Source organism: Neoarthrinium moseri, assembly GCF_022829205.1.
Source record: "Neoarthrinium moseri strain CBS 164.80 chromosome Unknown scaffold69_Wmoseri_CBS_16480, whole genome shotgun sequence".
Lineage (NCBI taxonomy): Eukaryota > Fungi > Ascomycota > Sordariomycetes > Amphisphaeriales > Apiosporaceae > Neoarthrinium > Neoarthrinium moseri.
Window position 1 is genome coordinate 159,069 of NW_026055183.1, and position 14,276 is coordinate 173,344.

At 51.2% G+C, this 14,276-nt stretch overlaps 2 protein-coding genes across 2 annotated transcripts; one reads left to right on the forward strand and one right to left on the reverse strand.

Moving 5' to 3' along the window:
• JN550_011548 (uncharacterized protein) lies at positions 1–8,168 on the forward strand (the record flags this gene model as incomplete). Its single annotated transcript, XM_049309925.1, has 3 exons — positions 1–627; positions 694–6,737; positions 6,824–8,168. The coding sequence occupies 3 exons, from the start codon at positions 1–3 to the stop codon at positions 8,166–8,168; spliced, it is 8,016 nt and encodes a 2,671-aa protein (XP_049166524.1).
• Positions 8,169–9,316: 1,148 nt separating this feature from the next.
• On the reverse strand, positions 9,317–13,989 carry JN550_011549 (uncharacterized protein; the record flags this gene model as incomplete). The annotated part of the gene is made up of 6 exons (XM_049309926.1): positions 9,317–10,566; positions 10,638–11,028; positions 11,107–11,974; positions 12,027–12,977; positions 13,041–13,208; positions 13,274–13,989. The coding sequence occupies 6 exons, from the start codon at positions 13,987–13,989 to the stop codon at positions 9,317–9,319; spliced, it is 4,344 nt and encodes a 1,447-aa protein (XP_049166525.1).
• Between the last annotated feature and the right edge of the window lie 287 nt (positions 13,990–14,276).

The window sequence follows — 14,276 nt, forward strand, 5'->3', positions numbered from 1 at the left end:
ATGGCACGTTACGGCACTGGAGCGGAGCGCAGCGTCCTTTTATTTGGCGGTCTATCATTAAACTTGGACGCGTCGGCTCTAGAACTTGTACGAAAGGCTCTCATAGAGCACGAGGAAAACAAATGGGGCTTGGACGTGATCAGAGAACTACCGTCAGTGTGCGAGACGGCCTTAAGGTCTCTCCCTGTGCTACATCAAGCCACGGGAAAGCTCATGCTCAGGCAGCTTGCTGACCTGGAAGATGCCTTTACAACCGGCCGACCCCTCGACAAGACCTCTTACCCACTGCCAAACTCCCTTCTTATTCCCATTACAGTTATCAGGCAACTGGCTCAGTATGGAGAATTATTGCAAGAAAACAAAATTGAGGGCATTCTTCACGGCCGCCATGAGAATTTGGGCTTGTGCACGGGTTTGTTGAGTGCCTTTGTTGCGTCAAGCGCACGCAATATCGAAGAATTTCAACAACTAGCAGCTGTAGCTGTACGCCTAGGACTCCTGATAGGCCTAGTAGTTGATGGTCAGGACGCCTCCTTGGGTATGGGGAGGTCAAAGTCTCTAACCGCTGCCTGGAGCTCAGACAAGGCGCCAGAGATCTTGGAGTCGATCTTGGAGGAGTTCAGAGATGTAAGACCCTTTGCAATGCATTGCTTCCTGACAAGTTCAATCTTTTTTAACACAGGAACGGTACAGGCTTATGTTTCGGTATATTATGACAAGAACTGTGTCACAATTACAGTTTCTCCTGATAGAATACCGGAGCTGAGCAGTCGGTTGCGTGCTGCAGGTATCAGCGCGTCCGAGATTAACCTTTACGGAAGATTCCACTCTTCGAATAACTCGCCTCTTGTGGATGAATTAGTTGCCTTCTGCGATTCGCATGCTATGTTCCAACTTCCAAATGTTGCAGCCTTGGCCATGCCCACAAGAGCTAACGACATTGGAGGGTCGTTAATGCGCAAAGGTTCTTTGCATGGCCATGCACTCCGGGCTATCCTCGTTGAGCCCGCCCAGTGGTTTGATTCCTTCTCAGAATCAACAGCACCACTATCAGACACCCAGGTGACGGTCTTCGAACTGGGCACGGAGAGAAGTGTACCCACTTCACTTGCTCTGAAGCCGCCCCGGACGATGAAGATTGTGCACCTCGCAGACACGAAGGGAAAAGCGGATCGGCAGTCCGGCCGAATCTCAATGGAAAATGACATTGCTGTCGTGGGCATGTCTTGCAAGGTTCCCGGAGCTAATGATCTTGAAGAGTTTTGGGATCTGATTGCTGCGGCAAGGTCTCAGCATCAGGAGATCGGCCCAGGCAGCCGATCAATTGACCGTTTCTCCTTCAATGACGGTCCATTCCGCACTATTGACGACCCGAATATGAACCGTAAGTGGTTCGCCAACCTCATTGATGGTTATGATCAGTTTGATCACCGCTTCTTCAAGAAGAGTGCCCGTGAGAGCGCATCAATGGACCCGCAGCAGCGCCATATCCTGCAAGTGGCATACCAGGCGCTCGAGCAAAGTGGCTACTTCCACAACCAGGCAACGATAGAGCACACAAATAGAAGCATCGGTTGCTTTGTCGGTGTGTGCCTAAGCGACTATGATAACAACGTGGCTTCCCACCCTGCCAACGCCCTCACTGCCACAGGCAATCTACAGGGCTTCATCGCTGGCAAGGTCTCCCACTTCTTCGGCTGGACAGGTCCGAGCATTACACTCAACACTGCTTGCAGCTCCTCGCTAGTTGCCGTGCATCAGGCCTGTCAGTCCATTCTCACAGGAGAGTGTGAAGCGGCTCTCGCCGGTGGAACGCACATCTTGACCTCGGCAGAGTGGTTCCAGAATCTCGCGGCAGGCTCATTCCTCAGCCCCACCGGCCAGTGCAAGCCATTTGATGAGAAGGCTGACGGATATTGCCGAGGAGAGGGTGCTGGGGTTGTTTTCCTCAAGAAGTTGAGCAAGGCCGCCGCCGATGGAGATCCAATTTTGGGCGTCATCGCCGCTACCAGTGTTCAACAGAACCAAAACTGTACTCCGATCTTCGTCCCTAACGTACCTTCGCTGGGTAATCTCTTCACTAAAGTCATGGATAAAGCCCGCGTCAAGCCCTCACAGGTCACCGTGGTTGAGGGCCACGGTACGGGTACGCCAGTAGGCGATCCGGCTGAGTACGACAGCATCCGGCGCGCTCTTGGTGGGCCAACACGGGGACCAGGCAACCAGTTGGCTGTGGGCTCGGTGAAGGGGCTGGTCGGCCACATGGAGTGTACCTCCGGTGTGATCAGCCTTATAAAGGTACTTTTGATGATCCAAAAGGGCACGATTCAGCCACAAGCCAGTTTTAATCAGGCGAATCCAAGCTTGAAGATCTCGCCCAGTGACCAAATGTTCATTCCAACCCGGGCGCTCGCGTGGGACTCCGACTTCCGTGTGGCGCTCATCAATAACTACGGCGCGTCTGGATCGAATGCCTCCGTGGTCGTCATCCAACCGCCCTCACGGAGCGCATCAAAGAGGCAGGAATTCACAGTCCGAGAGCCGAGTGGGCTCAAGTATCCGTTCTGGTTCACCGGGTTCGACAAGAACAGTATACGTCGCTATTTCATGGTCTTCCGCAAGTACCTACAACGACCAGCAGCTGCTATATCACTCGCTGGTCTGTCATTCAACCTTGCCACCCAGAGCAATCGCAACTTGGCTGCCAGTTTGATGCTGACGGCAAGCTCCGTCAATGAACTAGACCAGAAACTGGCGACGTTTATAGGTAGCGATGGCACTGACGGACCTTCGGTCGAAATTGCTTCACATATGACGGTTCCAAACGTGATCCTATGCTTTGGAGGCCAATCATCTCCCTTCGTGGGTCTCGATCGCTATCTGTACGAAAACATCGCTATCCTACGCAAGCACCTCGACCAAGTCGACGCTGTGGTACAGTCGCTGTCGAAGGGAACCTGCATCTTCCCTGGTATCTTCCAGCGTACTCCAGTAGACGACGTCGTTGAGCTGCAAGCAATGATCTTTGCGATGCAGTACGCGTGTGCCCAAAGTTGGATCGACGTCGGAGTTCGCCCAAGTGCGCTGGTCGGCCACAGTTTTGGCGAACTTACAGCATTATGCGTTGCGCAGGTGCTGTCACTTGAAGACACGGTCAAGATGATCCTGCGCCGGGCAACCGTCATAAAAGAGCACTGGGGTCCTGAGAGAGGCGCCATGCTGGCCGTCCAAGCAACCCTTGCTGACGTGACAAAGTTGTTGGCCGAGGCCAACGCCGATCACTCGGGTGAACCTGCAAGCATAGCCTGCTACAATGGACCGTCGAGCTTCACCATTGCAGGACCGACTCGGGCAATCGACGCAGTGGTTGCGTTGTTTAAGAAGAAACAACCAGATGGCGAAAAGAAGGGAAACCAAATCAAGAGACTCGCCGTGACGCACGCCTTCCATTCCGTACTCGCAGATCCTCTGCTTGGCAAGCTAGTGGAAGCTTTTCAAGGTCTGACCTTCCGCGAGGCGAAATTCCATGTCGAGCGAGCTGTACCAGATGAGGCAGTGGGTGTAGAACACAATAACATCCAATTTATTGCGAAGCATATCCGAAGCCCAGTTTACTTTCACCACGCCATCGAGCGCCTGGTACGACGTCGTCACACTTCTTCGCCGTGCGTCTTCCTAGAGGCGGGCACAAATACATCAATTACATCAATTGCCGCCCACGCGTTGGGTAATGTGAAGGGCAACTTCTCCTTCCACGGCCTAAAAATTGCTAGCGGAGACGACGGCTGGAACAAGCTGACCGAAACCACAATGTCCCTATGGAAGACTGCTCGGCTCGCAATACACCATTGGGCACATCACCCGATGCAGAGGCATCACGTGTCTTTGACCCTTCAGCCCTTGTTCCTGCCGCCGTACCAGTTTGACCCGGATTCTCGACACTGGTTGGCACTTAAGACGCTACCTAAAGCTATGTTAGCAGCGGATGCCGGTCGCAAGGCTGTTGCGGAGGCAGAAAAGAAGCCCCAGGGGTTACTAACATTCATTGGCCATCTCAACACCGAGGCAGAGGATGAGCGGGCATTGTTCCGGGTCGAGACAGCCGCCGAAAAGTACAAGAATCTTCTCTCAGGTCATGTCACCTTGCAAACAGCACCAATACTGTCTGCGACGCTGCAAATCAGCTTTGTTATTGACGCCATTGACTCTGCCCACCCCGAGTACAAATCCGAAGGATATCAGCCTCAAATACAAGAGGTCGAGTACCACTCTCCGGTTTGCTTCAATTCTGCCCGGACCCTATGGGTCGAGGTCAGTTACGACACCTCGAAACGGGCTCGTGTTCAACAGGGGTGGACCTTTGAAGTATTCAGCTGCTTCGGGAAGGAATCCAACGAGCGGACAGTGCACACGACGGGCAAAGTAGTTCTCAGCAGTTCTGGCGATTCATCATTGAAGCGTGAACTGGCACATTTCGAGAGACTATTGAGACATCATCGAGCTTCCTCGCTGCTCCAGAGCTCAGACGCCGAGGAGATTCTAGGCAAGCGCAGTATTTATCGCCTATTTAGTGACATTGTGGATTACGGCGAAGAATTCCGGGGTATGGTGAAAATGGCGAAGCGCGGTAATGACAATGCAGGCCATATTGTGCGCCTCAACACAAGCCCCGAGCGAGAATGGTTCGATCCACACTTGGCCGACACCTTCTGCCAGCTTGGCGGCATATGGATCAACTATATGGCAGAAGAACATGGTCAAAATCATGTGTTCCTTGCAAATGGCATCGATCGTTGGATCAGGTCATATCACTCTGGCAAGCGGCCGAGTGATTTCCATGCACTTGCCGTGCATGACCGTCCGTCTGCCCAGCTGTGCTTGACGGACGTTTTCATTTTTGATGCTGCCGATGGGGCGTTGGTGGAGGTAATCCTTGGCATTTGTTATGTGAAGATTCCAAGACTTTCCATGGAGAAGATGTTAAGTCGTCTCTCTTGTAATGTTTCTGAGTCTACCGCGACTGCCACAGTGATCCCCACCACTACTGTTTCTGCCCTGAAGAACCTGTCAACGGCCATTGCGGATGAGGTACCATTGGTGGCAGGATCAGCAAGCCAACAGGGTATCGCTACAGGAGAGCCAGCACCGTCGGCCACAGAGGGTAACGCATTTCTTGTAATGGCTCAAAAGATCAAAGATGTGATCTCCGATTTGTCGGGCATAGACGTATCTGAGATCAAGGACGACAGCGAACTGGCAGATCTCGGCATCGATTCTCTCACCGGAATGGAAATGATGCACCAAATTGAATCCAACCTCAAGGTGAAGCTTCCAGAAGCTGAAATGATGCTGGTCGTCAGCATTACAGAGCTCGTCAAATGCGTAGCTGGTGCCATGTGCATCACGGATTCGGGCTTGCAACTCATCAAAGACTCGGACAGCGACGATTATCCCAGTGTTATGGAAGCTTCAGATAGCTCGGTGGGCCAGACCAACACGGATATCAGCACACCATTCCCAGAGCTGGACGTCGAACAATTTGAGGAACAAGAGGAGCACAACGCATCAGCTCAGAATCCCACGCTATCCCTTGGAGCCGCGTTGCAGGCTTTCCATGAGACTAAAAAATTGACAGATATGTGTGTGGTTAGCCTAGGACAAGAAAGATACGCAACAATGACTCTGCCCATTCAGAACAACCTGACCGTGGCCTTGACTCTTGAGGTTCTCCAATCTCTGGGTGCCGGGTTTGAGCACGCTCGACCGGGCCAAAAGCTCTCACGCATTCCGCACTGCCCAGAACATCACCGGTTCGTTTCGCACCTGTATGACATGCTGGAGGCGGAGACACAGATTATCAAGATAGACGGGAGTGTTATCACTAGGACGGCAGTGCCTCTTCCAGATATAAACAGCAAGGATCTATTCCAGGTGCTACAGCAGCGTGGCGAAGACCAGCACTCGGCCAACAAGCTTATATACTATGCGGGAAAGAGTCTCAGACGTGTGCTTTCAGGAGAAACCAGCGGTGTCAAGGTGATATTTGGAGATGAAGAAGGCCGTGAGCTTGTCAGCAAATGGTACGCAGATTGGCCACTGAATAAGTGCCTAATTGGTCAGATAGCGGACTTTGTACGAAGACTGCTTTCAAAACTCCAGACTGCTCGCATCTCTGGTACTGACAGGAATAGCCCACTGCGGATCCTGGAAATGGGCGGTGGGACCGGTGGCACCACGAGGCAGCTTGTACCGCTCTTGGCACAAGCACAGATACCCATTGAATACACCTTTACCGACTTGGCACCCTCTTTTGTGTCTGCTGCTCGCAAGAAGTGGGCCAAGGAGTACTCGTGGATGAAGTTTCGAGTTCATGACATCGAGAGTGAGCCAGCTCAAGACCTTCAAGGCATGCAAGACCTTGTGATTGCCAGCAATGCCATCCATGCAACTAAGTCACTATCCAAGAGTTTGAGAAATGTACGCAAAGCTCTGCGGCCTGACGGCATCCTTGTGATGTTAGAGATGACACGCACTCCGTACTGGGTTGATTTGATCTTTGGTCTTTTCGAAGGGTGGTGGCTATTTGCTGATGAACGGAACCACGCTTTGACGAATGAGCTCATTTGGCAACGGGAACTACATGCTGCTGGGTATGGTGAAGTGGACTGGACAGACGGTGAGATGCCCGAGACGGCGCTGCAGAGAGTGATCATGGCTGCTGCCAGCTCCACCAGCAGGTACGTTCGAGGATTGGCAGCGGAGCCCCAGCCCAAGTAGTATATAGGCTCAAAGGTCTAATGAAGCAGTCTCTGATTACACCTAGGTCTGAACGAACTCCAGTTTCGCTGACGAAGAAGAAGATGACGTCTGTAGCCTGTATGGCGCGTGAGCAGACTGTCGCTGGATACGTGCAAGAATTTACCCGTGACTTCGACGCACCATTGCGCATCAACAATGCCAGCTTTCATGAGGATGACGCTTGTATTTCCTGTGAATCACAAAGCAACTGTGTGTTGATAACTGGTGGCACGGGAGGCTTGGGGGCGCACTTAGTAGCATCGGCGGCGCTTCGCACTGATGTGAGTAGGGTCATCTGCCTGAACCGCCCACGACAAGCACAGGAGCCCAAAGCGCGACAGCTAGAAGCCTTGCGAAAGAAGTGTATCGAGCTCCCGCCGGACGCCAAGGCAAAAATCGAGGTGTGGGAGACAGACCTGTCACAGCCCGTAGAACTCGGCCTGTCCCATGAACAGTACCTTTCGCTTATTGATAGGGTCACACGCATCGTGCACAACGCTTGGCTTATGCACTCTAAGTGGCCGGTCAAACGCTTTGAGCCGCAGCTCCGAATCATGGCGAACATGCTGAATCTGGCGCGCGACATTTCAGCGCGACATCCTCGTTTGGTGTGGTTCGAGTTTGTCTCTTCGATCGCAACGATTGGCCACCACTCCTTCTGGACGGGAAGCCCGATGGTGCCTGAGGAACGAGTACCTATCGAAAGCGTGTTGCCGACCGGATACGGCGAAGCCAAGTATATATGCGAACGCATGCTGGACGCTACCTTGCATAGGTTCCCCGAGCGCTTCCAGGCCACGGTGGTGCGTCTTGGTCAGATTGCTGGCAGCAAGACAAACGGTCATTGGAACCCCATGGAACACGTACCTTTTATGATCAAGTCCTCTCAGTGTCTGGGCGCTGTCCCCGAGCTCCCAGGCACATTGGGATGGACTCCATCCGACGATATAGCAAGTGCCCTGATCGAGATTTTGATGCAACCTAGTAGTGTCCAGCTGTATCCTGTCTACCATATCGAAAATCCCATACGTCAAGCCTGGTCAGATACACTTGCTACACTGATCGACGCCCTACGTATCTCTGGTGCCGAAGATAATTGCGAATTAAGCAAGATTCCTTTCCAGGAGTGGCTGGAGCGCGTACGCAGTTGGCCGCGGTCAGAAGACAACGGTCCACAAGGCGCCAACCCCGGCTTCATGTTAGTAGATTTCCTCAAGGATAATTTCGTCCGCATCAGCTGTGGTGGGCTTCTCATGGCAACAGCCAAGGCAAGAGAACATTCGCCGACGATGGCGCGATTGGGCCCAGTCAGCGATGAATTGATCCGATCTTATGTACAGAGCTGGAAAGAAAGCGGTTTTCTAAACTGAAGGTTTTTCCAATTGGAAACTCCTTTTAGAAAAGAAAGCATTCTCTAGAACACCTTTCTAAATGTATCATGCCGTATTTATACGGTATCGAAGCATCATCTCAGACTTGGCTTACCCCGTATTCAACTTTGGTGCCGCAAAATTGATTGTGACCGGATGAAGAGATCCAAATAATGCATCTTTCCCAAATGCCTATGTGCTCTACGGCGCTCCGCCGCTCCCTGAGTAGCACCGGAAGAGTCACAATCTCTAGTCACAAGTTGAAACTATACACACCATTTCGCCCGGTTCTCTCTTCTCGAGTCTCCGGTCCCTTGCTAAAGGTAGGACTCCTTGTATACTAACTTGATACAAGTGTGTGACGAGTCAGGCTTGTCAGTAGACATCTTGTGCCCAGCTATAATGACGTGCCTCCTAGGAAGGCTTACATACTCAGGTCCTCCATACAGTCTAATGGCATCCAGGTCAAAGCTATTGATCTTCTAGGGCATATAGGCCTTGGCTTGATCTATTACGGCGTCAATCGTGATTTGCGCAAAAGATCAGACAAGACGAACCGTGGGCAGCCTCCTCTCAAGCCTACTCGACTAGATAGGGCATTACTCTTAGTCGTGCGGGACAATCGATATCGATCGTAATGATCTCATCGAGACTGCCTGAGTAGAAGAGGTTGAAAATATCAAAGACTATGCCGTTGGCCTCCAAAGAGGACTTTGCATCTCTTTGAAATCGCTACAGCGAGAACTTGGCGTTCGCCATGAACCCTACTTGCCTAGTGAGTAGGACGATTTGTTATTCCGTGCGCCAAGAATGCGGGCAAGACTTGAATAATTGTTGCAAGCTCAATTTGATGTATCCGCAGCCAGTTATTACGAGAAATCAGGACTTGATACCAAAGCAAGATATGAGGATCAAAAGTCAAAGAAAGTAGCAATCATTCTGAAATCCCTGCAAAAAGAGGAGAGCTGACTATACAGTTTACGATAACAATCATCCTTACATGGCTATGCTGCCCATTTCCCAATATAGTTACACTTTTTATTTTTTTTTTTTTACAGTAACAGTATAACTGTGGCGCATGAACATATGGACAGAGGCAATGGTTCCGTCATCCTTCTGGCATATATGCTGCCTTGTCAATGGCCTTATTACAACTTTCTCTTTCCCTTGGGCATCCTCGCAACCCAATACAACGTCAACGCAGCGGCGACGTTGAAAACAACGTACACCCACATGATGCCAAAGTCGCGCCACCTGTTTCCATAATCGATATGCAACGCGGACAAATATACATTGGTGTTGCTGATGCTGCAGTACTGGCAATCGCTCGTCGCATTGGCGTCGAGGAGGTACCCGCCGGCCGTCGAGATGTACTTTTGCATGTATTCGCCACAAGTTTGGCCTTGGGGCGGAGCGATCGCCGTAAACTCGTTGGAAGCACAGGTAACGTTGGCGTTCGCCAGACCTGTTGACAGGACCGCGGAGACGTAATACGACAGTGGTGAAGCGCGATACAAAAAAATCCAGAACCGGGGCATCTGGTCTGGTGACGCCAGAACGCCACAAAAGAAGAAGGCCAGGACGAACATGAAGTTGGCAATATTACCACCATCGTCAGAAGAGCCGGCGAATGAGATACAGAAGTGCGCAAAGGTAGAAACCCAGATAAGGAACACCCAGAATAGCAGTAACATTAGTACTCCACGTTCGCCTCCTTGGTCGGTGCCCTCTGTGTTCTGGTATAGGCCGATCAAGAAGTAAAAGAGCACCCACATGAATACCGAGGCGAGTGTATACCAAGGAATTTCGGACAATATTTGGCTCAGTATAAACACTTTCCAGCTATATGTCTTCGCTGGTCTCTCGCGTACTTCATAGAGTGAGCGTTGGCTGATAAAATGCGGCATTTGTTGATCCACCAGCTGCCCGACGATACTCATCAACTCGAAAATCGCAAACATCTGGTTCTGCAAACCTTGGATACTCAAAGGCGAGTTTAAGAAGACAAGGCCAATAAAAAGACTGGTTGCGATACAGAGAACTAATTTGGAGTAGATGTAGGACGGCGAGCGCCAGGATTGCTGGAAGACACGCTTGGTGACGACGCGGAATTGGTACTTTAGCGATGTTGCGAATTGCTTGTCGAAGTTTTCATCATCGTCCTCACGCGGGCGCTTGTTGTGTTCTTTGGAACGGAGACGGGACAGCTCGTCCTGAACATGGTTATATTCAACGCTTGAGCGCCATGTCTGGTGCCAGTCCACCTCAGAATAGCTGCCGGGTGCAGCCCCGATGACCTTGAGCATCCACTCGGCTGGGTTGTCGGTAGGTGGGCACGGATCAGCGCCATTGCGTTCAAAATATTCGATCAGGGTTTTTGAATTTTCACCAACGTCGCCTATCGAAGGGAATCGGAAGTTAGCATTTGGCCTTTGAACCGAGCACGACACGTCGGAACAAAGTACTAACCAAAATATACTGTTTTGCCTCCTTCCGCAAGAAGCAGTAGCCGATCGAACCACTGAAACAACATCGCCGAGGGCTGATGGATCGTACACAAAATAGACTGACCAGCCCGAGATAACTTTTCCAGGAGATCTAGGACGACCCAGCTGGTCTGAGAATCCAGACCCGAGGTAGGCTCATCAACAAAGAGCAATAGCGGAGGCTTAGCAGCCAGTTCAACTCCTATTGTCAAGCGCTTCCGCTGCTCAACATTGAGGCCTTCACCGAGGACTCCGACTACAGCGTCGGCATATTGCTGCATATCAAGGAGCTCGATAACCTCCTCGACGTGTTTGAGCTTCTCCTCTGTTGGAACATTCTCCGGCTGGCGTAGGAGAGCCGAGAAAACCAGAGCCTGCGATACAATAATATAGCCAGTCAGCATAGGTATTGTAGGATTAAAAGCCACGAGTGGAAAGAGAACTGAACTGACCTCTCGAACTGTGCTTGTATCTAGGTGCAGGTCCTGCTGCTGCGCGTAGCCAGTCTTGCGCTGAAAACTCTCGTCGCGTATCTTCCCGTCGACCAACATCTCACCAGTCAAAATGCCAACACCAGTCCGGCGATCAGCTAGACAGTCAAGTAGGGTAGTCTTTCCGGCACCCGACACACCCATCAATGCCGTAAGAGTGCCAGGCTTCACCCAGCCGTCGATGCTGTCGAGAATACGACGAGGCTTTCCCTTGATTTTGATATCGTAGCACACATTACTCCAGTGAAACACACTTTTGGAACCAAGGACAGCTTCCTTGGACTCTTTAATCGTTCCAGGTCTGTCCAATATTGTAGCGACTGGGCCTTCGAGAGAATGCTCAAGGTCGTTGGCAGGCTGTTTGGGAACGAAACCTCTGCGAAAGACGAGTACTTCGCCTTTGGACTTCTTAGCAGTGACATACTCACTGGCTAAGAAGTATACGATATGATTGAAAATCACCATAGCAATGATGATGCCGACATTTCGCCACTTGTGGCTGTGGTAGTAGCTGTAAGCAGAGCCGATGTACGTGTCTCCGTTCACAAAGGACTGGCCAGGAACGGCACCAACGGCATCGCACGTGACGACACCGGCACCCGGACCAGTATAATCAGGAATGTAGGAGGAACACGTGAAGTTACGATTGTGATATTCGTTAACCATGAGTGCTTCGTAGCCGTAGGCGACTGGGTTGACGTAGTTGATCCACCTACACCAAGACAGCATGTAACGAATCGGAACGACAAATCCGGTGAAGACCAGCAGAGCGAGCATCAAGATCGACGCAGGAACCATAGCCTGTTGCTCAGTTCGAGACAGTGCGCCACTGTCGACCAAAGTTAGTCACACTCTTGTTATAGCTCCAATCCAACACTCACATGAACCTAAAGATACCAGACATGGCCAAGACGATGAGGAAAACCACCAGCAGATAGAAGAAAAAGTTTCCGGGTTGGCGATTCAAATTGGTCATGAAATAGAAAACCAAGTTGAATGAGACTGTCCCAGTGATCTTCATCGGTAGGTCGACAAGGACAGAAGAATATGATTCGGCTGACGGATGGTAAAAGGCATAGCGCGAGTGTTTCTCCACGATTGGACGTTGCGCATACAGCGTCATAACCTCTAGAATAGAAGCGAAAGCATTGAAGAGGATAGCCATGAACAGGACGACGGCCCGGCCATAGAAAGTTGAGGTGGACTCCTTCATATCGTAGAAAAGTGAAGACATTATCAGCGCCATCATGATGTTGCCAACCATGACCCAGAGCGAAGGGCCCGGGTCTGCCCAGAAACGCCGCCATCCTCTCCACATGCACAGCCGCACTTGCTGGGAGTAAGTGAGCGTGTATGGAGAGCCCAGGCGCTGTCCCTTGGCCTGGTAGTCCCTCTTTAATTGACGGTATACTTGCGCGTCTCTTCCGTTAATCGGATGCTGGGCTTTGTACTGGTGTATTTCGGCTCGCAGCGCTTGATACTCTGCGCTGGCTCTCCATACGGCTTCGAAGTCATCCGCCGTCTGGGGCGGGTGGGCTCCGGGACGGGTGATACGCTCCGCCGGAAAGGTCATCGAGGTGAGGAAGTCTGATGTTGTCTGGCGCACCGGACACTCGAAGCCAAGGTCAACAAAGTACTGCTTGGCACGGGATGCACTGCCAAAGTAGATCTGGCGTCCCTCGTAGAGCACCGTGCATTTGTCAAAAAGATCATAAGCACTTTGGGGTGCTTGGTACAGTGACACTGCACAAGCTTGGCCAAACAGGTCGGATTGAAGTCGTAACGTTTTGCAGAACTCAACTGCATTTGCTGAATCGAGACCGCGTGTTGAACTATAATCAGAACGTTGTACAGCATTAGTCATGTGATGGGCGAAGATAGCTGCATGCACTCACTTATCCCAACACTGAAATGGGGCATTGGACAGTGTTGCTTCCGCAATACTGACACGCTTGCGTTCTCCGCCTGAAACTCCTCGTTCAAACTCATCGCCAACCTTAGTGTGAACAGTGTGGCTGATACCATACATGGCCATGACAACATTGCGCATGTGTTCGCAATATCTTTCAGATGGGAATGTTAGCATCGAGGATCAGTCGCGGCGAAAGGGGATATGAAAGGGTCTTACTGTTCGCGAGTGACATTCTCTGGCAGTTCCCTGGGACAGCGGGCCTGTGAGGCAAAACTCAATGTCTCGCCAACTGTCAACATGGGGAAGTGGACATCAATCTCGGCAGTGTATATCGCGTCTCCTCGGTGCATTGTGTGCATCTCTTCATCGGAAATTCCTTGATAGTTGAGGTAGGATTTCTCGTTCAAGTAGACTCCATTTCGATCTCCCGAGATGGCCTTGAGGAATGTCGAGCAGCCAGATCCAGGTGGGCCCAGGACAACACACATCTCTCCAGGGCGTATAATACCATCGAAGTGGCGCAGAATTTGAAGCCGCTTTTGTCCAGACATGATAGAGCGTGGAAATAGAGCGCGTGCTGCCATTTGTGGCAAGGCAAACCAGATGTTGGCTACAGTTTTCTGAAAATCTGTCGGTGTGCCAAAGCCAAAAACTCCAAGGTCTTCGAAACACAATCCAACTCTTCTTTGTTCCTGGTCGCTGTTTCTTACCGCCTTAGCCATATTCTGGGCCCAGGCGCGAGCGCTGAATCTCTCCCCCAGCGGGTTAAGGGGAGAGAGAGGGTCATTGCTTCCAAAGAGAGGCTTCTCCTCATTGTTGTCGATACTGTGGCGGGAAAACCCAATCGCCAGTCTTTTAACCGTTGAGTCGCGTGACTTCATGGGCTCCTCTTTGACCTGTGCGTCGCTCTCATTGGCGGCCAACAACCCCATGTTTGGCTGAGCCCTAGGAGGTACTGTGTCACCAAAGTGACCCAAAGCCGTTGTTTCTGGCATCTTATGGGTTTGTACTTCTACGGAGTTCAGTATCAGAACTCTTTCGGATCGTGGTTGCTGTGAAGCACCATAAGGAGATTCTAAACTCATGTGATCACAAACAGGAATGGGTTTTATCTCTCACTTAAAGGTGAAAGGTTTACGCAGAAGTACAACCTGTCTTATGACACAATTCCAAATTAGTGGCCAACGCAGACAGTATCATCTTCAAATGTTTGACCAAG